The sequence below is a fragment of the Hemitrygon akajei genome, chromosome 11 (genome assembly GCF_048418815.1).
Source record: "Hemitrygon akajei chromosome 11, sHemAka1.3, whole genome shotgun sequence".
NCBI lineage: Eukaryota > Metazoa > Chordata > Chondrichthyes > Myliobatiformes > Dasyatidae > Hemitrygon > Hemitrygon akajei.
In genome coordinates this window covers 50392893-50419154 of record NC_133134.1, presented here as the reverse complement: position 1 = coordinate 50419154, position 26262 = coordinate 50392893, and the positions used below count along the sequence as shown (strand labels likewise).

Below are 26262 nucleotides of genomic sequence, written 5' to 3'. Positions count from 1 at the left end.
GGAAATTCCCTCCCTTAATCTCTCCACTTTGCTATCCCTTTGCACCTTTTAGATCTTCCCCAATGTCTATCTATTTGTTCAAAATGTTCGCTATCTCTCAGTTACTTCATTTTATAGCTCAGTGTCAGTTTTCGGTTTTAAGAGTGCAATATTAATACAGTTGTTACAATAAAACTTTAGATTCCTGACATTTCAGTGGTCATAACTAGTGTGAATTTGACTGCAGAGCACAACGGGAGTATTTCACCAACGATTACAGGCACTGCTGAGTTGCTTCAATTATGCTGATGCCAAAGAAGGAAGGTAACCTGCCTAAGTGACTATCACGCATTAGCACTTACAACCACTGTGATGAAGTGCTTTGAGAGGTTGGTGATGAAGCAAATCAACTCCTGCCTGAGAAGTGACCTGGAGCCGCTCCAATTTACCTACTGTCACAACAGGTCAACAGCAGCTGCCATTTCATTGGTTCTTCACTCAACCCTGGAACATCTGGAAGATACATACAAGAAGTTGCTCTTCACTGACTAAAGCTCGGCATTCAATACTATTATCACCTCAAAACTAATCAATAAGCTTCAAGTCCTAGGCCTCAATAACTTCTTGTGCAACTGATCCTCAATTTCGTCGCTTGCAGACCCCAGTCAGTTCAGATTGGCAACAACATCTCCTCCACAATCTCCATCAGCACAGGAGCACCACAAGGCTGTGTGCTTAGCCCCTCGCTCAACTCACTTTATAGTTATGACTATGAGGCTAAGCGGAGCTCCAATGCCAAATTTAAGTTTGCTGACGACACCACTGTATCTGGCTGAATCAAAGGTGATGATGAATCAGCATATAGGAGGGAGATTGGAAATCTGGCTGAGTGGTGCCACAACAATAACCTCTCACTCAATGTCAGCAAGATCAAGGAGCTGATTATTGACTTCAGGAGGAGGAAACCAGAGGGGCATCAGTCAGTCATCATTTGGGGATCAGAAGTGGACAGGGTCAGCAACTTTAAATTTCAGAGGATCTGTCTGGGTACAGCCTGTAAGTACCATTACGAAGAAAGCATGGCAGTGCCTTTACTTTCTTAGAAGTTTGCAAAGATTGGCATATCGTCTAAAACTTTAATAAACTTCTTTAACAAACTGCTATAGATGTGTGGTGAGAATATATTGACTGGTTGCATCACAGCCTGGCATGGAATAGAAAAGCCTATAAAAAGGAGTGGATATGGCCCAGTCCATCACGGTTAAATCTCTCCCCCTCCTTGAGCACATCTATACAGAGGTGCTGTCGCAGGTAGACAGCATCACTCACCAGGGTCCCCCACCATCCAGGCCATGCTCTCTTCTCACTGCTGCCATCAGGAAGAAGGTACAGGAGCCTCAGAACTCACACCACCAGGTTCAGTAGCAGTTATTACCTCTCAACCATCAGGCTGTAGAAACAGAGAGGACAATTTCACTCAAATTCACAGTTCAACTGAACTGTTCCCTAAACCTATGGACTCATTTTCAAGTACTCTTCATCTCATATTCTCAATATTTATTGCTTACTTACTTTGTATTTATTATTATTTCTTTTTTTTTACATTTGCAGTTCATTGTCTTTTGCACATTGGTTGTTTGTCTTATTGGGTACAGTCTTTCATTGATTCTATTGTGCTTCATGTATTTACTGTGAATGCCCACAAGAAAATGTATTTCAGGATTGTATATATGGACTGTAATGCCCTGGTTTAGATTTTTACTGCTATGCTGTAGATATTTAATTTTAGCAGTTCTGTAAGAGTAGTCTGTTCTGCTTTTAGCATGTTTGGGTTTGAGCTAAAAGTAAGGGACTATGTTGTTCAACTTAGGAATGTTGTGTCAGCCAATCAGGATGGTGGATTTGGGAGAAGGTTCCAGAGAATGCTGGGTGGAGAGATTTCTGTGACGGACACTGGTGTGGGTTGAGGTCGTTTTGTTGGGAGCTGGGAAGATGGCGTATGATGCCATCCCTATTTCACAAGGTGCTTTGTGCAGATGAATGGCTTCAAGAAGAAAGGACCAGTACTCCTGTGGGGGAGCCCATTTGTTCAAGATGGATTTCAAGCGACATTCAGAAGGTAGTACGTGCTTTCACACAGACCATGGGTCCAGTGTGAGAGTTAAAGACAACTTCAAGATGAGCTCCAAATTACAGTCGGCCCTCCTTATCCGCAGGTTCCGCACGCGCTAATTCAACCAACCGCGGACCGGGAAAATAGCGGGGTCAAGGGATATGGGGAGAGGGCAGGAACGGGGTACTGATTGTGTATGATCAGCCATGATCACAGTGAATGGCGGTGCTGGCTAGAAGGGCCGAATAGCCTATTCCTTTAAGGAAAACCCAGAAGCTCTGTCTCCAGCACTCATTGTTTGAGCATGTACAGACTATTTTTTCTTGTCATTATTCCCTAAACAATACAGTATAACAACTATTTACATAGCATTTACAATGTATTAGGTATTATAAGTAATCTAGAGATGATTTAAAAGTACCAGGCAGTCCCCGGGCTATGAACAAGTTCCGTTCCTGAATCCGTCTTTAAGTCGGATTTGAAGTCTGAACAGGTACATGCGGTATTATTTAGCATCAGTTAGTCAAACGTTTGTCTTAGTATATAGTATATATTTAGCCTTTCTATGCATATAAAACACTTAAGAAATGTATGTATTTCAATAATTAAACCACTGCCTTTTCTTAGTAATAATCGTAGCTTTCATTGGGGCAGGGCCTTTCACATGCTCCATTAAAATTGTTCCGATCGTTGACAGACTGTAGCCTAACACTTTTCCAATGACTGATGGCATTTCAGCTCTTTCAGATCACTTTATTACTTCCACTTTATTTTCAATCATGATCATGATTATTTTCGTGAATAGAAACACTGCGGGTTCAGAGTTGCGCCGGGTCCTAAAGTCCACCACACTGAGACAAGTTAATTAAGGTCCGGAGTTCCGCTGGGTCCTAAAGACCACCACACTGAGCGAGGTTAAATAGAGCATCCACGTTTTTTGGTATCCGTGAGGGGTCCCAGAACCAATCCCTTGTGGATAAGGAGGGCTGACTAAATGTGCACATTTGGACAGGGTTAACTGTGATGAGCCCTTTTTTCCTCTTGTCCTTCCCCTACTAACTATCCGATAAAGCTTAAGTATGTAAATATACTTTCTTTATAATTGTATGCAGTGTAGGATCTGTTATTTCTTGCCGACAGGTAATTGCAAGTAGGCAGCATTTACACCGTATTTGCTCAGTTTGAGGTCCGGGTGATTGAAACATCATGGTTCTCCTGGCCTGCTGGGACCCAAATCGTATCGACCCTAGACATGCAGAGTTGGAGAAAGGTGGTTTTCTCACAACTGTGTCCATTGGCTTGTTAGCTAAACAGCTGTTTCTAGAGATCTCTAGTAGAAAAGGGTTTCAGTACTTCCATCATAAATTTACTTTTAACTTTTAACTTTGAAACCTTTCCAAATTTTGTCATTTGGTGGAGATCTGTATTCTTCCAATCTCTTGCAAAGCATCTCTGCATAAAATGCAAGATGGAGTGCCTACAAATGCTATGTTTTACGTTAGTCTCTTGTTATAAAACTGGTATTTCTAGAATGGACAAAAATCAAATTGGAAAAGGTGCAGCATGTGATAATGAGCTCTTTCCGTATCTCCATTTCCAGAAAGCAGTGGCTGTTGTTTCTGTGTCTCTTTATTGTGGTTTGCTAGGCAGAGGTTTGAGACTAATCTCCCAGCAGGCTGCCCTTCTCTGAAATATTATGTCAGTGTTCCTTGTAGGTGGAAGGTGTTGTAATAACAGTTCGTACCTCTTCTGTGCCCTGCAGACAAAATTTGTTACAAGAAAATGAGAACAGCGGAGGGTGAAAGAAAAAGCGGGCCTATAACATGAAGCACTCAGCTGCTAGCATGCTTTATGTGACATGAGACAGATGACTCAGTCGGTTTAAATATTACAGAAACAACATGGCAAGTTGAAAGACCACCGGTGAAAAGCTAGGGTGCAGAATACTCATTCTCACTTGCTTCAATGATCGTAAAATTCAAGGATATTTGCTGATTTTGTGAGGTCATTAAACTTCAAGGGATTTTTATTATTATTGATAAAAGACTTATTGCCCCAGATACCTCCTTCCACAAATGCCATGCTGCTGTATTTAAGGTCCTTGAATTTATTAAAATAGAACATCCAAGTGTACAGCCCAGGAACAGGTCCTTTATATAGCATGTCTGCACTGAAGATGATGCCATTGTACGATCATCCCATATAGTCCATATTCCTCTATTCCCTGCCTGTTCATATGTCTGTCTAAATAAAATGGCACTGTATTACCTGCTACTACCACTTCCCATGTCAGCGTGTACCAGGCACCTATCACACTCTATGCAAAAACTACCCTCACAAATCTCCTTCTTCTTAGCGAATAGTGATGTTAGTTGGCATCCTCTCTTATATCAGAACATCAAATACATTCTCAGAAAAGTTAGCGGTCAACTTTTCCCTCTTACAGATGCTGGAGCAAGCTTACTACCTCTTTAAAGTTGTATTGTGTTCCCCCCTTTTGTCTGGGTTTTTTTAAACTGCTGTTTTAGCTGCAACTTTACTCTTGTTGGTGAAGTGCTGGCCAATGGACCTCAGGATTTCTGTTGGGATCATTAGTCAGTGGCTGAGAGCTACAGACTACCGTGTGCCTATGATTGGAAGGGGATGTAGGAATTTTTATCTTGGAAAGAGAAATTCAAGTTCAAGAAACTCACACTGCAGATTCCTTTACCTTCACTTCCTTTAGTAACACAGGCAGTGAAAGGATAAGAGAGCCTTTTGGCTGAAAGTCAGAGATTGGCTGGATTTTAATAATACAGTCAAAGTTCATTGTTCCATTAAATTTAAACATCAATTCTGTCTCAGTTATTAAAAATACCATATAATACAAATGAGAATTTTTTTTTCAGAATTTACTAGTATGGTTTTAGTTCTATATTTTAGAATTCATAGTTCACCCTTTTACAATATTCTTCAAGTTCTGAAATAATATTTTGGAAAATATCCTAACTTTTTCCCCAAAGTTATTTGTATTTGGCTATGTTTGGTTCACTTTTAATCAATATTATGGTAATATCTTAATTCACCTTTCCATCTTGCAGGTAAGTAACAATTACATAGTCAGCTTCTTCCCCTCTCCCATCAGATTTCCGAACGGTCCGTGAACCCATGAACTTACTCCTTATTTACGTTTGTATTGTAATTTCAGTAATTCTTACTTCTTTACATTGCACTGCTGCCACAAAACAGCCATTTCATGTCAAATAAACCAGTGGAAATAAACCTGATACTAATCCTTCCTCTCAGTTCACATCATGGTCTGTACAACAGCTTGTTCTGGTAGCCTCAGGTACGCGCGGGCCTGGTTTCTCAGTCTACGTTTCCTGTGTTTCAGGTGTACTTTGGCTGGCACTTATCTCTGAAGTTTTATATATCGTGCTCTTAGTTGTTGGTTTCAGCCTGATGTGCCTGGAACTCTTTCACTCAAGCAACATGATAGACGGCCTCAAACTCAATGCATTTGCCGCTGTCTTCACTGTTCTGTCAGGTAAGTTAAATTCCCATTTTTAAAACTTAGAGCAAACTAAAGCCTAACTTTCTGCTGATATGCATTCGGGGCTTCTTTCATTTGGAGTTTCTGTCAGAAATGTCAAATCAATTTTGATATTGTTCCACAAAATAATGAAGGCGTTGCTGAGAATATGGAAAAGAGCAGTAAGACTGAATCCAAAGGTGAACCACCAAAAAAAAATTAGGAGGCAGTATGGAGGAAAACTATTTCATGCTAAGCACCAAGATTTGTACAAAACAATGACGTTGTAGGGACCATTTTCCAGGTAAGACCTAATGCACTCCATCTTCCCTCAAGAATTGTTACCCAAAACAATTATTACGGAAATAAGATAATGCTGAAAGAGCTCACAGGTCAGCCAGCATGTCTGGAGAGAGGAACAGAGTTACTGTTTCAGACGGGTGATCTTTCTTCAGAACAGGTGTTAGGCCAGTTGAATAAGGGAGCTTAATGCCTGGTTAAGTACTCTACCGCTAAATCTCAAACAAATAAATGGTGCACTTGGATCATTTCAGAATGTGGAGAACCCCATTCAGCACTTCTTAAGGAGGAGTTTGTCAATGGAAAGGTAAAAAATATTATACAGTACAAATGTAAAAAATCAAAATTTACTGGTGTGAATACATGGTTTTTGTTCTACATTTTAGAATTCACAATTTGTCCTTTAAAATATTAACCGGGGTCAGGCAATGTTCCTCCCTCCTGTAGTCTTAAATTAGCCATGGAATAGTAAATGAATAGTGTTTGGATTCCAAATCCTCTCTTGCTGTGTTTTTGCTGGGAAGAGACCACAATTATTTTCCCATTTAATTCTGTTAAACTTCAATGAACCCAGTAAAAATATGGACCACAGATTCACACTTTCCCAACTACTTCTCCCTCTGAGTATTATTGCTCACTAGGGTTAGAATTAGACACACTAGCGACTGTTGATGTTGGGTTCTGGAGCAGAAACTAAACTGCTGGAAGAGCTCTACGGATCAGGCGGTATTTGTGAAGGCAACGAGATGGTTGAGGTTTTGGGTTGAGTGATGCAGATTAATTTTTTTTCTCCTGGAATAGAATTAGCTTAGTCATGTCCTAAGGAGTAGAGTTGAATTTATCACATAATGGGCCTGACCTTAAGTCCAGTTGAATTTTGATAGCTGTGGAGGAGGTAGGGAGGTTTCTGTTGTACAAGACAGAGTTGAAGTTCTTAACTTCTGGTGCTTGTCAATGCCCCACTGAAACAAGTAACATTTGACATGTAAAATCACCTGGATCTTCAGGATCTTTTAGCCTACAGTTATCTCCAATAAACTCCAATAAACTGTATAGAAGAAATGAGGAGGAACTTCCCTTTATAGAGACTGGAGGAAAAGACTGCAGATCCTGGAAATTTGAATATACAAACCGAGTGTTGGAAGCTCTTAGCAGGTAAATCAGCATTGTAAAGGAGTAAGCAGAGCTAATCATCAGCTCAAGCGCCTTCATCAAAACTGGAAAAATTATAAAGCAAGTGTGTTTTAGTTTTCTCTCCCAACTGACACTATTGGTCTTGTTGAGTACTTCACATGTTCGTTTGAGCTGTTTAACTTGAGAGGAATGAAACCACAATTGATGCTGAGCCAACTGGGGGAATGTTAGAATGCACAAGCATTAATCAAAGAAGAAGGGTTTAGAGGGCATCTTAAGGGAAGACTGAAAGGTCCAAGGACAGATGGTGCCGTGAACATCAATGGCAAAGAAATTAACATCAGGAATATGCAGAAGATCAAAACTGGGTGAGCATCCAATTCATTCATAGTTGTAAACACAGGATTAGATAGAGATAGAAAGTGTTGAAATCGAGAGGATTGAAGACAAGGGTCAAGTGAGGAATGAAGCTGAGTAATTGGTTTTAATTGAACGGGAATTAAAAATATAATTTCTTAAACTCTATGTCCTGCACTATGATCACTGTGTCTAGTAACTAAAGTGCAAAGATCCCACTGAAAGTTTCTCCTTACAAGAGCACACCAATTACTCTTATTGTGAATTAACTTTCAATGCTGCAGTCAGTAATTTTCATTACACTGGTTTCCAAATTATATTCAGATATATCATATAGTAATCATTTTTCCAGAGGCAAATATATAGTATATGTTTCAAAATTGTTAATTATTGTTATAATTGCATAATCCTTATCTGGAACTGTAGTGTGGTACTGATTATTGGTAACTAATGGCAGATAAATATGAATTAGCAATTAACACTAAAGAATATCTCATGAATGGGCTTTGCCTTTTTTCGTCAATATCAGGAGATGTATATCTAAACATTAGTAAAAAGGTCAGACAACATCTGTGGGAAGAGGGACAAATTTACTGTACAGTTCGATGGCCTTGAAATATTAACTTTATGATGCTACTTGTCCTGATATCTCCAACGTTGATTTCACACGTCCTATATCTGCAGCTTTAGTTTTTGGCTTTTCACTCAAGATTATCTTATGACCAAATCAGTTACACTTACAGTATCTGAATCTCACTTTCCACCATTACTGGGATTTCCAGGTGGAGCAGACCGGAACTATGCTCTAGTCAGTGTCAAAAGGAATTGGGAACAAAAAGGAGAGAAACCTGGAAGAGAGGTGGATGATTGTGGTAGGGCCCAGTTTGTGGGGGTAGGGGAGGGCGGTATTGGTATGAAGAGATGTGGTGAGGAAATAGAGTGCAAAGGTCAAAGAGAAGTACTCTGAGGAAACTAAGGAAAGGCTAAGGTGGTGTGCAGATGGGAGGAAGAACACGACTGAGGTAGAGGAGTGGCGGCTAAGTAGGACCAAGGGGAAGGCTGAGGGCTTGATCAGAGGCCGTAAAGAGATGAATGAGGAAGGGTCAACTGGAGTAATAAGGTTGGTGTACGATATAGTAAGTCTTGCAAGAGATCTGATGATCTTTTAGTACACTACCAGGGAGTAGGGTTTGGAGGTGATCAAGTCAAGTCAAGTCAGGTCACTTATTATTGTCATTTCGACTGTAACTGCTGGTACAGTACACAGTAAAAACGAGAAAAACTTTTTTCAGGACCATGGTACTACATGAAACAATACAAAAACTACACTGAAACTACGTAAAACAACACCAAAACTACACTAGACTACAGACCTACACAGGACTGCATAAAGTGCACAAAACAGTGCAGGCATTACAATAAAGACTATAGGTACAGTAGAGAGCAGTAAGTTGGTGTCAGTCTAGGTGCTGGGTATTGAGGAGTCTGATGGTTCGGGGGAAGAAACTGTTACACAGTCTGGTCGTGAGAGCCCGAATGCTTTGGTGCCTTTTCCCAGACGGCAGGAGGGAGAAGAGTTTGTATGAGGGGTGCGTGGGGTCTTTCATAATGCTGCTTGCTTTGCGGATGCAACGTGTGGTGTAAATGTCTGTAATGGCGGGTTTGTAAATGTACTGATTGTACAATCAGTAGGGATGGGAGGAAAGAGATGAAGAACGAGATGAGGAGGGGAGGAAAGAGATGAGGAAGATCAGTGTTCTGGAATTCCTGGAAATGTCGGGGTAGCCTCAGTTGTTAGTGGTGGAGTGGGAATACAGTCTCTGGGAAAAAGCTACTCAGTACGTATCACTGACCTTAGAGGTCCAAAAGATATTTACATGTAACAGCACTAATGAGTAAGCCCAGTGATCTCAGTATACGCCCATCATATGTACACAGATGAACAAAAACATAGAAGGCAGGAGAAGGAGCTGTCCATTCAGACCTGCAGATCCGCTCCGCCATTCAGTACGATCATGGCTCAAAGTTCAAAGTGAATTATATTATCAAAGTACATTTATGTCACCACATACAACCCTGAGATTCATTTTCCTGTGGGCATACTCCGCAAATCTATAGAATAGTAACTGTAACAGAATCAATGAAAGATCATCGAGAGTGCAGAAGAGAACAAACTGTGCAAATGCAAATATAAATAAAGAGCAATAAATAATGAGAATGTGAGGTAATGGGATAGAGAGTCCTTAAAGTGAGATCATTGGTTATGGAAAACATCTGTGATGGAGCAAGTAAGTGTAGTTATCTCCTTTTATTCAAGAGCCTGATGTTTGAGGAGTAGTAACTGTTCTTGCATCTGGTCGTACGAGTCCTGAAGCTCCTGTACCTTCTTCCTGATGGCAGCAGCAAGAAGAGAGCACGGCCTGGGTGGTGGGGATCTCTGAAAATAGGTGCTGCTTTCCTACGACAGCGTTTCATGTAGATGTGCTCAATGGTTAGGACGGCTTTACCCATGATGTACTGGGCCATATTCACTACATTTTGTCGGATTTTCTGTTCAAAGAGATTGGTGTTTCCATACCAGGCTGTGATGTAGACAGTCAATACACTCTCCACTACACTTCTGTAGAAGCTTGTCAAAGTTTTAGATGTCATGCTGAATCTCCGTAGTCTCCTAAGGAAGTAGAGGTGCTGCCATATTTTCTTCACAGTTGCACTTACATGCTGGGTCCAGGACAGATCCTCTGAAATAGTGACACCCACGGATTTAAAGTTGCTAGCCCTCTGTACCTCTGATCCTCCAATGAGGACTGGCTCATGGACCACTCCTGCCATCTCCTGAAGTCTACAATCAACTCCTTGATTTTGCTGACATTGAGTGAGAAGTTGTTGTTATTACACCACTCAGCCAAATTGTCAAACTTCCCTGCTGTATGCTGATTCATCACCATCTTTAATTTGGCCCACAATCCCCTATCTGCCATATTCTTGCTCTTTTATAACACACATCGCTGCCTTTTGTGTCTAGAAATCTATCCACCCAATTATTAAAGATATTCAGCAACTTGGCCTCCATCATCATCCCCTGAATCAAAAATATTGTCCTCATTTTAATCCTAAAAAAAATCTCCATATCCTGAAACATTATCCTTTCATTTCAGACCTCCTAGCAATGAAATCATCTTTCCGCAGCCAGACTGTCAACCCAGTCAGAATTATGTATGCTTCAATGAGATCCCTTTTCATTCTTCTAAATCTGAGTGAATACAGGCTCAGTCAGTCTAATCTCTCCTCAGGCGAGTGTGATATACATGCAGAAAGTACTTGAACATTAATCAGATTGGCTCAGCCTGTTTCTAATCTACATATTCTGATTTATTCTACAGAAGTCCTTATAATAGATTATTATGTTGTGCACAGTGTATAGCAGGAGTGCTCAACCTTTTTCTGCTTGTGGTTCCCTTGTGACTTTCATTTTCCTCTGTGACCCCCACACTTCATAGTCTCTGTTGGTTGCTGAAGTTTTGTTTTGGTCAACTGTACTCATTATTCTAATATAAAGTCAATAAACATAAGAACATAACAAATAGGAGCAGGAGTAGGCCGTCCAGCCCATCGAGCCTGCCCTGTCATTCAATAAGGTCATGGCTGATCTGTCCGTAAACTCAGCTCCATCTACCTGCCTTTTCCCCATTAACCCTTAATTCCTCTACTATGTAAAAGCCTATCTAACTGTTTCTTAAATATATTTAGTGAGTAACCCTCAACTGCTTCCCTGCGCAGAGAATTCCACAAATTCACCACTCTCTGGGAGAAACAGTTTCTCCTCATCTCCGTCCTAAATCTTCTCCCCTGAATCTTGAGGCAATGTCCCCTAGTTCTAGTCTTAAATATTTACAAACGTTTGTATGTTTTAACTGGTTATAGGTATTATAATATATTAAATATAATGTTACAGTTGTATACAAAAACAAAACAATTTCAAAGCTCTGAATAAGATACTTTATTTATAAAATATATAATACTCTTCTAACAAGCAATGAAAAAGCGCTTAATATTGTTACATTGGGTATTTAGTGTGATCTTTGTGACTGATGCAAATTAGTGAGTTTTTGAATATTTGGTTGCAACTTGGTTAAAGATAATCAAAGATCACCTCTTTTCACAACATCAAGATGGTTACAAGCTTTTGACAGCATGTGAAGAGCTTGACTAAAACCACATTCAACGAGATAAGAGGTAGGAATCCAATTAAGAACAACTTTGCTTTCTCCCAGAGCCATGGAAACTTGTTTTGAATTTCACTGGATGTTGCTCACTGTGTTTGAATTTTACATAAGCTGTTATATCACTTTGCAGTTCAGTAAGACACTCTTACAATATGGTGTTAACATCATTCACATTCACCCCAAATGAATCTACCTTCCATCTGGAATATGCAACTCCAGCAGGTCTCTGAACTAAAATTCCATATCAGTGTGCAGTTGTTTCAAATGATCAAGATATACCATAAGATCATCATCTGGCAATTCTATCTTAGAGTGGACACTGAATGTTGCTGCTAAAAAGTTAGAGTTTGCTAAGGAAAGTGGTAACAGGCTCTTTGCATGGTATGACATTGCAGTTTCTTCCTTGTAACTATTTGTTTAATAAATTCAGTTTTCAAATTTATCTGACAGGTCAAATATGTCAATTGGCAATTTGTTCTCCGAGCTGTTTATCACTTAGAAATGCTACACAATACTATAAAGAAAAGCGAATTGAACTTCCTTTCAAAATATGATAAGTATCAGGGATTCAATGGAAGTCGTAGTGGTAGCTAGTGAGATAGTGGAACACTTCACACATTCTCACCTCTCTGCAGTCCATTGTAACGGTAGCTAGTGAGATAGTGGAACACTTCACACGTTCTCACCTCTCTGCAGTCCATTGTAATGGTAGCTAGTGAGATAGTGGAACACTTCACACGTTCTCACCTCTCTGCAGTCCATTGTAATGGTAGCTAGTGAGATAGTGGTGGACTTCACACATTCTCACCTCTCTGCAGTCCATTGTAATGGTAGCTAGTGAGATAGTGGAACACTTCACACATTCTCACCTCTCTGCAGTCCATTGTAACGGTAGCTAGTGAGATAGTGGAACACTTCACACGTTCTCACCTCTCTGCAGTCCATTGTAATGGTAGCTAGTGAGATAGTGGTGGACTTCACACATTCTCACCTCTCTGCAGTCCATTGTAATGGTAGCTAGTGAGATAGTGGAACACTTCACACGTTCTCACCTCTCTGCAGTCCATTGTAATGGTAGCTAGTGAGATAGTGGTGGACTTCACACGTTCTGCAGTTTAGTCGTTTCTGGTAACTGCAGCCTTCATGTCAAATTTTATAAATATTATAACATGCATGGGTCAGTGGAAGGCAAACAGAGCCAGCCTCCTGCAGTGTACTCACTGACAGGCCTTGCTCCAGAGAGCTTCACCCGCGGGGTCTGCAGGTTGTGATTTAGGGGTGGATGTGGAGCACGGTTCAGTAGGTTGCCCTGCAGGTGATTTGTGCATGGTTAAACAGAGACAATGATTGACATGCTGCACCTCCCACACACGCACACACGCACTCTCGCACACACACACACACACACACACACGCACGCGCACACACACGCACGCACACACACACACACACAAACACACACACGCACACACACGCACTCACGCGCACACACACACACACACACACACACACACACACACACACACACACACACACACACACACACACACACACACACACACACACTGTTTTGCTGCCTCATTCGGATCATCTAGCATATTTTCCCATTAATTTCATAATTTCATTCAGGATTCCAACTAAATTACATACAGTATATTCATTTCTTTTTGATATATATTTTAAAAATATTTCATTAAAGCAGTAAATTTTCATGGTCCATTCAGAAACTCCTGTGCCCCCCAATCTCTTGTTTTTTAATTGTGGCCTCTATGAAATCCGGCTTGGTCCCCTGGGGGGGTTGCAATATGGCCCATGCTGAGAACCACTAATGTATATCTTCTACTTTCATACAGCACGTTCCATGACTTGCTTTGAACAATGGTGCAGAAGCATTTCAACTATATAAAGTAAATCTGATATACATTTCAAAATGAACAAACTATATTTGAGTGTTAAAGCTAACACTCTAAGATGGTGCCATGAAGATATTCAATGCTGCATAACTTGCCTTTCATTTTCCAGACGTATTATTCTAGGCTTCTGGCTGTTGAAACAATTCTGATAACACCAGTTAATTATTTTGTTACAGAATTAATTTCCTTGTATTTCACTTACAAAGCCCGCGTGTGACAAAATCAGTTGAAGTAAAATAATTGAAAGGCAAGTTTAAAAGAAACATAGTCTTAAGTAAGGAAGAAGATGGAAAGATGGCTTTCTGTAGCTGGGGGTGAATAGATTGGACAGATTCATCAAAGCTGGAAAATTACACTGTCAAACCATAAAACATAGAATTTGAACTATTAAAAATTGTTTTAGTTTTACTTGTGGCTACAGGGAAGATATATTAAGGTATCGGTCAAAAATAACAGTCAAGACTTAGCTAAAGGAGTAGTAGGAAATCATCATTTAAAAATAGTGGTCATCCTTTTAAGAAAAAAAAGCATTTTTCTGTCTCTAAGGGTTGTGAATCTTCAGAGCTTTCTGTCTCAAAGGCAAGTTATAGCAGAGGCTTTTTTTAATACAGGCAAAAATTTATTGGGAATAGGTAGGAGGATAGTACAGAGATTACCATCAAATTCAAGTTTGTTATTCAAACATACGTGAATGCAGCCAAATGAAACAGCATTACTCCGAGTCCAAAGATTCAAAATTCAAAGTACATTTATGATCAAAGTATGTATGCAGTATACAACCCTGAGATTTATCTTCCCACAGACAGCCACGAAACAAGGAAACACCATGGAACCCTTTCAGAGAAAGTATCATATACCCAATGCACAAAGAAAAAGAACAAATCGTGCAAATGGCAAAAAAATGAGCAAAAAGCACAGAATATTAGACACCGCGTTAGGGAACTGGAGCTGCAGATCAATGACCTTCGTCTGGTCAGGGAGAGTGAGGAGGTGATGGAGAGGAGCTATAGGCAGGTAGTCACTCTGGGGCCTCGGGAGACAGAGAAGTGGGTAACAGTCAGGAGAGGGAAGGGCAAGAAGCAGGTACTAGAGTGTACCCCAGTGGCTGTCCCTCTTAACATAAGTATTCCTGCTTGAGGTTTGTTGGGGGGTACGGCCTACCTGGGAGAAGCAACAGTGGTCGCGTGTCTGGCACAGAGTCTGGCCCTGTGGCTCAGAAGGGTAGGGAAAGGAAGAGAATGGCAGCAGTGATTGGGGACTCTATAGTTAGGGGGTCAGACAGGCAATTCTGCGGACACAGGGAAGAAATGTGAATGGTAGTTTGCCTCCCAGGTGCCAGGGTCCGGAATGTTTCTGATTGTGTCCATGATATCCTGAAGTGGGAAGGAGAACAACTAGAGGTTGTGATACATAATGGTACCAAAGACATAGGTAGGACAAGGGAGGAGGTCCTGAAAAAAGACTGCAGGGAGTTAGGAAAGAAGTTGAGAAGCAGGACCTTAAAGGTAGTAATTTTGGGATTACTGCCTGTGCCACGTGACAGTGAGAATAGGAATAGAATGAAGTGGAGGATAAATGTGTGGCTGAGGGATTGCAGCAGGGTGCAGGGATTCAGATTTCTGGATCATTGGGACCTCTTTGCAGCAGGTATAACCTGTACAAAAAGGACGGGTTGCACTTGAATCCCAGGGGGACCAATATCCTGGTGGGAAGGTTTGCTAAGGCTATTGGGGTGAGTTTAAACTAGAATTGCTGGGGGGTGGGAACCGAACTGAAGTGACGGAGGAAAGGGAGGTTGGCTCACAAATAGAGAAAGCTTGGAGACAATGCGGAAAGGAGGATAGGCAGGTGATAGAGAAGGGACGCACTCAGTCCGATGGTTCGAGATGTGTTTATTTTAATGCGAGGAGTATCATGAATAAAGTGGATGAGCTTAGAGCACAGATCTGCATTTGGAGCTATGATGTTGTGGCCATTACAGAGACTTGGATGGTGCAGAGGCAGGAATGGCTACTTCAAGTGCCAGGCTTTAGATGTTTCAGAAAGGACAGGGAGGGAGGCAAAAGAGGTGGGTGTGTGGCACTGTTGATCAGAGATAGTGTCACAGCTGCAGAAAAGGAGGAATTCATGGAGGGATTGTCTACGGAGTCTCTGTGGGTGGAAGTTAGGAATAGGAAGGGTTTGATAACTCTACTGGGTGTTTTTTATAGACCACCCAATAGTAACAGGGACATCGAGGAGCAGATAGGGAGACAGATTCTGGAAAGGAGTAATAATAACAGGGTTGTTCTGGTGGGAGATTTTAAGTTCCCAAGTATTGATTGGCAACTCCCTTGAGTGAGGAGTTTAGATAGGGTGGAGTTTGTTAGGTGTGTTCAGGAAGGTTCCTTGACAAAATATGTGGATAAGCCTACAAGAGGACAGGTTGTGCTTGATCTGGGTATTGGGAAATGAACCTGGTCAGGTGTCAGGTCTCTCAGTGGGAGAACATTTTGGAGATAGTGATCACAATTCTATCTCCTTTACCATAGCATTGGAGAGGGATAGGAACAGACAAATTAGGGTAACTATGAGGCGATCAGGCAGGAACATAGAAGCATAAATTGGAAAAAGATGTTCTTAGGGAAACGTACGGAAGAAATGTGGCAAATATTCAGGGGATATTTACGTGGGGTTCTGAGTAGGTACATACCAGTGAGACGTGGAAAGGGTGGTCGAGTACAAGAGCTGTGGTGTACAAAGTCTGTTGTAAATCTAGTCAAGAGGAAATGAAGAGCTTACGAAAGGTTCAAAAAACTAGGTAATAATATGAATCTAGAAGATTATAAGGCTAGCAGGAAGGAGCTGAAGAATGAAATTAGGAGAGCCAGAAGGGGGCATGAGAAGACCTTGGCAGACAGGATTAAGGAAAACCCCAAGGCATTCTACAAGTATGTGAAGAGCAAGAGGATAAGACGTGAGAGAATAGGACCAATCAAGTGTGACAGTGGAAAAGTGTGTATGGAATCGGAGGAGTTGGCAGAGGTACTTAATGAATACTTGGCTTCAGTATTCACTATGGAAAAGGGGTCCTGGTGACTGTAGGGATGACTTGCAGTGGGGTGAAAAGCTTAAGAATGTAGATATTAAGAAAGAGAATGAGCTGGAGCTTTTGGAAAGCATCAAGTTGGATAAGTCACCAGGACTGGATGGGATGTACCCCAGGCTACTGTGAGAAGCAAAGGAGGAGATTGCTGAGCCTCTAGCAATGATCTTTGCATCATCAATGAGGACTGGAGAGGTTCCGGAGGATTGGAGGGTTGCGGATGTTGTTCCCTTATTCAAGAAAGAGAGTAGGGGTAGCCCAGGAAATTATAGGCCAGTGAGTCTTACTTCAGTGGTTGTTAAATTGATGGAGAAGATACTGAGAGGCAGGATTTATGAACATTTGGAGAGGTATAATGTGATTAGGAATAGTAAGTGTGGCTTTGTCAAAGGCAGGTCGTGCCTTATGAGCCTGATTGAATTTTCTGAGGATGTAACTAAGCACATTGATGAAGGTAGAGCTGTAGATTCGGTGTATATGGATTTTAGCAAGACATTTGATAAGGTACCCCAGTCAAGGTTATTGAGAAAGTAAGGAGGCATGGGATCCAAGGGGACATTGCTTTGTGGATCCAGAACTGGCTTGCCCACAGAAGGCAAAGAGTGGTTGTAGACAGGTCATATTCTGCATGGAGGCCAGTGACCAGTGGTGTGCCTCAGGGATCTGTTCTGGGACCCTTACTCTTTGTGATTTTTATAAATGACCTGGATGAGGAAGTGGAGGGATGGGTTAGTAAATTTGCTGATGACACAAAGGTTGGGGTATTGTGGATTGTGTGGAGGGCTGTCAGAGTTATAATGAGACATTGATAGGATGCAAAACTGGGCTGAGAAGTGGCAGATGGAGCTCAACTCAGGTAAATGAGGTGGTTCATTTTGGTAGGTCAAATATGATGGCAGAATATAATATTAATGGTAAGACTCTTGGCAGTGTGGAGGATCAGAGGGATCTAGGGGTCCGAGTCCATAGGACTCTCAAAGCTGCTATGCAGGTTGACTCTGTGGTTAAGAAGGCATACGGTACATTGGCCTTAATCAATCTTGGGATTGAGTTTAAGAGCCGAGAGTTAACATTGCAGCTCTATAGGATCCTGATCAGACCCCACTTGGAGTACTGTGCTCAGTTCTGGTCACCTCATGATAGGAAGGATGTGGAAACCATAGAAAGGGTGCAGAGAAGATTTACAAGGATGTTGCCTAGATTGGGGAGCATGCCTTATGAGAATAGGTTGGAGTGAACTTGACCTTTTCTCCTTGGAGCGATGGAGGATGAGAGGTACAAGATAATGAGAGGCATTGATCATGTGGATAGTCAGAGGCTTTTCTCTAGGGCTGAAATGGCTAGCACGATGGGACATAGTTTTAAGGTGCTTGGAAATAGGTACAGAGGAGATGTCAGGGCTAAGTTTTTTACACAGAGAGTGGTGACCGTGTGGAATGAGCTGCCAGCGGTGGTAGTGGAGGTGAAAACAATAGGGTCTTTTAAGAGACTCCTGGATGGCTACATGGAGTTTAGAAAAATAGAGGGTTATGGGTAAAGCCTAGGTAGTGCTGAGGTACAGCTTTGAGGGCCGAAGGGCCTTATTCTGCTCTATGTTTTCTATGTTTCTAATATAAAAACTTAAACCACAAAGTCATTGAAACAGTCTAGGAATGTCCATTTTAGTTCAGTTCAAGTTAGTGCTGTGTCATTCACTGACTGCGGGCCACAGAGCCTGTCTGCCCCAATCAAAATCACAGTAAATAGCAATAAAAAAGTGAGTAACCAGGAACACATCATATCATGAACCGTAGAGTCGAATCACAAACGTGGTCGAGTAAACCTTGCCCGAGACCCAAGACTCCAACGCCTTCTTCAGGGAGCAGCAAGAGAGACTGGTCACACACAGGCACCTTCCTCCGGCTGCAGTGAGTGAGAGCGAGAGATCGATCAAACCAAGGCAGATGGAACTGAACACCTGTTCACCTTCTGCCCTCATCCTCATTGATTTCAATCTTGTTCAACGCTTCATTTGGCGAGATTGGTGAAAAATGGAGTCGATCATTAGCTCATGCTCCGACTCCAGGCCACACACTCCACTGCAAACCTCGCTGAACTCTCTTGGAGACAGTGAAGCACCAGACCTCTCAATCGGCCTGAAAACACACCAGCAAGTTGTAAATCACAGGTTCCCAGTTTAGTAGCAGAATCATATTTGAAAGAAGAAGTAAAGAGGCAGCTTTATGAACTGTCTGAAGGATGTCTTCTTTGGTCATATTGTTCATTGGTGCCATCTTCTTCAGTCAAGGTGCAAGACACAGTACCAAGAGTCATACACAGCACAAGGCACATGTAAGGTATGAGTAAAATAGTCACGGACTCTGAGTCTATGAATGTTTCAGCTGAACACGAAACAGCTTGTCTTCTGCTGAGTGTCCACTGGGGGCAGCACCGACTGCAACTTGGATGCTGGACCACCCCATATCCAGTGGGGTACGTCGACTCTGACACCTCTCTCGTGGGTGGCTGTTAACAGACGACTTCTCGGCTTGAGGCCTTGTCCTCACTACCACGAGGCCAGGCGGCTCCCCTTATCGTCCTCCACTAAGTCAGTGAATCGGACTTGTAGATTCTACATTAACAATGTCCAGTGGGGGCTTGCGATCACAAGAAAGGCGACTGAGCCGATCACTCGCTGGTAGACTGCACGCCGCATCCTCCGATGCCCCCCTGACGCAGGCAGCATCATGGCCCGCACCGTCCAACTCTGTCATTTTCTCCACCAACGAGCAACATGCCAATGGGGCAGAACTGCAGTACTTCAAGCTCTTAATGTCCAGCAGGGTTATGCTGAACAAGTCAGCAATTACGTTATTGGAATTTAGAACAGGTTCCTTAAGGTTGTAATTTCTGGGGATGGTAGTGGGGATAAGCTCCCTGTGGTGGCTGATCATCATATTCAGTGATGACAGGAAACCTGTGTGGGAGAGTTTTTGAAGTGCAAAAGCCATTGCCCTGGACCCAAGTCACAACTGTGGTCTGCTTCAATTGCAGTGGATGACCATGATGTCTTCTGTGCCTTGTCATGTCCTTTGTCTCCATGGACCGTTGCAGTACCGCCTCCTGAGCCATTGGATCTCACCGTGAATCTCATCCGCCCAGTCTACAAGAGCTGACTTCACATGCTAGGACAGTGGCCGCTGTCACGTGGAAACAGCGACGTGGAGCCACAGGTTTGAGTGTCCAGTGAGGACCAAAGGTGAACGATCTGTGCCAGAATGGACACGACAAGCCCCTTTACCAGAGGTGCTACCCCTCCCTGGACACCCCATACACCACATGGAATAAGCTCCCACTATCTATGAAATTCTCCCAGAGGCTTGCGTCTCAAATGGCCTCTGACAACCAGGTCCCGCTCTGGACCTTCACTTGGGGCTTAGCAACTAAGTCCACTGGAGCTGTTTCAAATGGCAGGAGAAGCAGGTAAGGCAGGGTACTGGTGCCTTAAAACCATTGTTTCGGACAAATCAGGCTCTTTAGCCATGGTAGACAGCTCATCTAGGAGAGGGAAAACTCTGATCTCATACCTCCACTGCATGGTGGCTATACCCACTCATGGGCAAGTCTTCAGGAGTGAGGGAAATCCAGAGCTGGAGTCCTACGTTGAGTTCAGTGCTGACTGGCAACTCCTGCCAGACTGTATCAGTCTCTGCCGTTCCTCAGCTGCGTGGAGAGGGGGAGCCCGCTACAAGAGCCACAGCTGGCTCTCCATGTCGTGCTGCCCTGCCTTGTGTATCACGTAGACATCGGAGACACAACATCCACGGATGACCCTGACCAGCGGAGGGGCCTCAAGAACGAGAACAAGCTCGCGGGCCGAGTGGCCTCTCCACCTCCTAGTTTGGATATTTGTTCATATCTAAATTTAAAAATCTATCCAAAGAAAAATTCCCCCAAAATAGATAAAGTTTTTTTAAAATAAGTGATGTTCCCTTTTTCAGAAGCAGATTAGATTAAGTAATTTAAACTAAAAACAGATTAAAATTATTTTAATGGAAGCAGTCAATTAGTGATATTAATTCCTCAAAATAAATAATATGATCATGGAACCATATGCATATTTGTCAACCATTATGAAACTGATACACCACTGGCTGTCTTACAGTAAATGCAAAAAGAACAGTAACCTTTAACTCCTCTGCACTGGCTCCTCTAAAGGGAAATGGAAGTGAAATATTACTTTTCAGTGTCCCTCTGCTGGAAATACATTTGAACCAGGTTTCCCCAGGCTTTTGGCCAGAATCCACTGGCAAGTAGACAGGATCAATAAGATCAAACTTCCAAGATGAAAATTACAAAAAAAAAACTATAGCTGCTGGAAACCTGAAACGAAGAACAGAAATTTCTGTAAACATTCAACAAGTCAGACAGCACTTGTGGAAAGAGAAACAGAGTTAATCATCTCAGGTTGGAGGATCTCGGTTTGATGAGTGTTCCCAGCACTTTCCGTGTTCGTTACAAGCCTCTAAGATGGTGGATCTTAACATCAGTTGTTCGTTTATCCACGCCACACCACAGCCACTGTGCACCTGCGGTTCGGGAAGGAATGTTAGGATGGTGGATTGAGTACCAGTCTGGTGGTTTTCTTTTTCCTGAGTGGAGTTGAGCTTCCTGAGGGTTGTTGGAGATGCACTCCTCTAGGCAATGGAGAGAATTCTATCACTGTCCTGACTTTATCTTGTAAATGGTGGAAAGCTTTTTAGTGTGCCAAGGCCCAAGTGATGAGCAGCAGGATGGCCAGCCCCTTGTGTCCACAATATTAATGTTCGAAGTTCAAAGTACATTTATTGTCAAAGTATGTGTGCAGTGTACAACCCTGAGATTTGTCTTTCCATGAAACAAGGAAACACCGTGGAACCCGCTCGCAGAAAACATCAAACACCCAGTGCACAAAAGAAGAACAAATCGAGCAAGTGCCAGAAACGAGCAAAAACACAAAATTTAAAACATCAAAACACAGTCATTGAAACAGTCTAGGAACGTTCATTTCAGTTCAGTCCAGTTCAAGTTAGCGCTGTGTCGTTCGTTGACTGCAGGCAGTGTGAGCCAGTCCGCCCTGATCAAAGCTGCACAGATTAGCAATAATAAAGGAAAAGCATGAACTGCAGAGTCCAACCACAAACAGCGTCAAGTAAACCTTGCCCAAGACCTAACACTCCCTCCAGCAGCATCACTGAGCGGGAGGGAGAGAGAGAGAGACCAGTCAAATGTAAAATCCTTCCTCCAGTACAAGCGATAGGGAGAGAGAGAGACCAGTCAAATGTAAACTCCTTTCTCCAGTACGAGCAATAGGGAGAGAGAGACCAATCGAATGTAAAATCCTTCCTCCGGTATGAGCGATAGGGAGAGGGAGACCAATCGAATGTAAACTCATTCCTCCGGTACAAGCGATAGGGAGAGAGAGAGACCAATCGAATGTAAACTCCTTCCTCTGGTATGAGCGATAGGGAGAGGGAGACCAATCGAATGTAAACTCATTCCTCCGGTACAAGCGATAGGGAGAGAGAGAGACCAATCGAATGTAAACTCCTTCCTCCGGTACGAGCGGTAGGGAGAGGGAGACCAATCGAATGTAAACTCCTTCCTCCGGTACGAGCGGTAGGGAGAGGGAGACCAATCGAATGTAAACTCCTTCCTCCAGTACGAGCGGTAGGGAGAGGGAGACCAATCAAATGCAGGCAGATGGTGGTGCTGGACACCCGCTTGCCTTCTGCTTTCATCCTCATTGTTTTCAATCTTGCTTGACACTTGAGCTCTAGGCCGTGCACTCCACTCCAAACCTCACCAGATTCATTCAGAGACAGCAAAGCTGACTGCTCGATCGGCCTGAAAACACACTGAGAAAATGTAAATCGCCCGTTCCAAAAGCAGCAGAATCATATTTCAAAGAAGAAGTAAAAGAAGTAGTTTCACGAACTGTCTGAAGGACGTTGACTTTGGCCACGTTGTTCGCTGATGCCATGTTCTTCACCTGTAGTTGGCTGTGGGATTTGCCGGTTTATTGATGGTGGAGCTGGAGGCTGTTGAGAGAAGGTAGACGGAGATTGAATACCAAGATGCTGGTAATTGCTTGTTACTTATGGGTCACTTGCTGTTGAGGTCGTGCTGCACTCAAGCAGAGGCTGCTTCATGTGCTGAGGTATTGTGAACAACAAAGCATTGTGGCACTGGATAATCATCAACAAACGTACCCAATTCAGACCTTCATTAGAAGAGAATTCATTGGTGAAGTAGCTAAAGATGATTGGACTTAGGGCACTTCCCTAATGAACTCCTGCTGTGATGTTTGGGGACAGGGATAGTTCATCTCTAACATGCTGAACTACTGTTTTTAGTGCAGATTGTAATTCCAACCACTGGATTATCTTCCTCTTGACAAACCCTAGCTTTTCATGGTCTCCTTGAAGCTACATCTGGTCAACGTCAGACACTTGAAACACTTCTCTGGTATTCAGATATTTTGTTCAAGTTTGGATCTCGAGAGGAACTGGATCATTCACTCAGCAAAGTTATGAATTCCTCAGTCTTACCTTTAGCACCTACGGGCTGGGCCCGGCCATCACCGAGGATCGGAGTATTCTTGAAAACTTTTCCTCCTGTTTTATTTTAAAATCCTCACCATTCACCACTGTATGTTGCAAGACTGTAGAATGTGGATCCATCCTGTTGATTGTCAGATCACCATGCATCTATTAAATGCTGCTTTTGATTCCTCCTCACTTCCACCTACTATCCTCCCTCAGCCGAGGAATCAGTGCTCTTCCATGCAGAAGCACCTGGATAAAGTAATCAGGGTACAGAATGTAATCTGGGTGAGGATGACGTGGTTGGATCAATGTCCATTGTCAAGAATGGCTTTATAGTTAGTAACCAAGCTGGCCAATGAATCCTGTTCCAGGATAACACCCATTAACAATCCTAAACCTTCACTCCTTCCACCTCTGAAGCACAGAGATGGCAGTGTGCACAATCTGAAAAACACGCTGGCCACTCCAGCAGCTGCCCCCAGACTCTCACTCTGTACTATGGAAGATGAGGGTAGAAAACGTACAGTAACACCAGCTCCCGAAGGTTCCTCTCCAAGCCGTGTGTTATCCCCATTTGGAAATATATCACTGTTCCATTGTTGTCTTTCTTACTTACTTACTGCCCATTATGCCTGCTGATATTTAGGGCAGCAGTCAAGATCACCATCTCTGTCTGTCGCATCACATACAGATGTAGAAGGATTCTTCCTTGCTCTCTTCGTAACAGTTTTGTTTTACCAACCAGGGTTGTTCCCCCAAACTCGTGGGACTGGTAAACCACTCTTAATCTGTCGTTTACCCTTTGGCCTGTTTGACATGGGTGATCCCACCACGGGCCGAAGCACTCCAGCAAATGCAGCTTTTTGGGTCATTGAGGCTTGCGGGCCCCCAAACCATGATAAGGTTGTGGTCCTCTTGGAGGTCCTTTGTTGTCACTGAGTCCAAATCCTGGAGCTCCACTCCTCCCACCAAACTCCACCTTCACTAGAAGGACAGCAGTGACTCAAGAGGACAGTTCATTCCCGCCTTTTCAAGGGCAGTTAGAAATAAATGTAGGCATAATTAGTGATACCACAAAACACGAAACTTAATTACGGGAAGAAAACATAATCCTCTCTAAGAAATTCACTAAAGTACTTCAATTTCTTGTCAAAACATGAAGACATATGGAGGAATTTAAGGTGGGGCTTTTATGGGAAGCAGGGTTTGAGGATCGGCACAATATTATGGGCCGAAGGGCCTGTAATGTGCTGTACTATTCTATGTTCTATGTACCAGCCACTCGGGGGATATTATACAGTACGATGCAAAAGTCTTAGGCACATATATGTAGCTAGGATGCATCGGACTGTATTTGTCAATGTGGAGTGGAGAGCGAGTTTGTAAATCTGGCAGGAGCAAAGGATGTTGGGAATGGCGCTGCAAGAAGGGTGTGGGACAGGTGGCAGAGAAGAAGTGCCGGGGGAAGGGGTATGGGACAGGTGGCAGAGAAGAAGTGCCAGGGGGAAGGGGTTTGGGACAGGTGGCAGAGAAGGAGTGCCAGGGGAAGGGGTGTGGAACACGTGGCAGAGAAGGTGTGCCAGAGGGAAGGGGTGTGGGACCGGTGGCACTGCTGCAGATACACCCAGCCCAATTGGTTTATTGATCATTACAGAATGTCTCTCTGGTGCTTCCTGCTCCCTTTTCTCTCCCTTCCCCTTTTCCCAACCATGATTCCCCTCTCCCTGCCCCTTCCTACTCTCAGTCCACAATAGACACCCATATCAGAATCAGGTTTATCATCAATAACAAACATCATGTAATTTGTTTTTATTACTGCAGCAACAGCAGTACAGTGCAAAACATAAAATTACTGCAGTAATGCAAAATGTTTTAGGCACCCTAGCGATATACAGTATTTATATGCCTAAGACTCTTGCACTTTTGCACATTATCCCACAGGACAACAATACAAACACAATAAACTGCAGATGTAGCAACAAATCACTACTGCTGAGAGAATATTGGACTCAGGAATGATCCACCTGGGTCACCAGCTTCCCAACCTCAACACAACCACAGGTGCACCTTGCTGCCTTTCACTGCTGACTTTCCATATGTGAAGGGATAGCCACTCTCACTCTACGCTGTTGAAACACTATTGAATAAAACCCACAGGCTTTCTGTACAAATTGAATACAGGTAATTTCTGCAGTGGGTGTTCATTTGAGAGCTATGCTTGGAACATTACAGACAATCCGTCTATCACACCTCCTGTTGCTTTTGGGACAGTGTGAGGATACTTGCATCATTCCAAGAACATTTGTGACATTTTAGATAGCTCTGTCCTAGAGAAGTGATTGTCATAGAGCACTACAGCATAGAAACAGTCCATTTGACCCAACTAAACCATGCCAATCTATTAATCTGTCCAGTCCCATCAACCTGCAACCCAATCTTAGCCCTCCATGCCACCACCCCTCCTCCATGTACCTATCCAAATTTCTCTTAAATGGTGAAATAGAAACTGCATCCACCGCCTCTGTTGGCAGCTCATTTCAGACTCTCACCACTCTCTAAGTGAAGAAGTTCCCTCTCATTTTCCCCTTAACCATTTTACGTTTTACCCTTAGCCCATAACCTCTAGCTGTCACCTCACCCAACCTCAGTGGAAAAATCCTGCTTGCATTTACCCTGTCTATACCCCTAATAATTTTTATACCTCTATCACATCTCCCCTCATTCTTCTGCTCTCCAGTTTGGTATCCTCACCACTTAACTTATGGTGAGACAGTCTGCAGAATACACACATTACCTAATCTTCATGGACTGCCCCCAAGAAGCATAAACAATGAGAGTCTTAATCAGTTAATTAATCATTAATTCTAACTTATCATGATGCATTGACAATACCAGTCATCCTATTTGGATGAAACCCATCACCTAATTGGTGAGAGCCATCAAGGCTTTGTGTCTTACCAACTTGATTAAGTTTTTGACAAGGTGACAAAAGAGATTGATGAAGAAAGAGCAATGGATTTTGTTTATATCGATCTTAGGAAGGCATTTGACAAAGTTCCTCCAGAAGATTAGGGTGCA

The 26262-nt window shown here is 42.8% G+C and overlaps 1 protein-coding gene across 2 annotated transcripts in view; it reads left to right on the top strand.

The window, feature by feature from the left end:
• gsg1l (gsg1-like) overlaps window positions 1-26262 on the top strand; it is a 254720-nt gene that overhangs the window by 163317 nt on the left and 65141 nt on the right. The window contains exon 3 of one of the 2 annotated variants that reach the window (XM_073060831.1): window positions 5466-5618. The exons of the other annotated variant lie outside the window; for it this stretch is intronic. Within the exon in view, the coding sequence (XP_072916932.1) occupies window positions 5466-5618 (153 nt within the window). The remainder of the gene's footprint in view (window positions 1-5465; window positions 5619-26262) is intronic. 2 annotated transcript variants of the gene reach the window in all.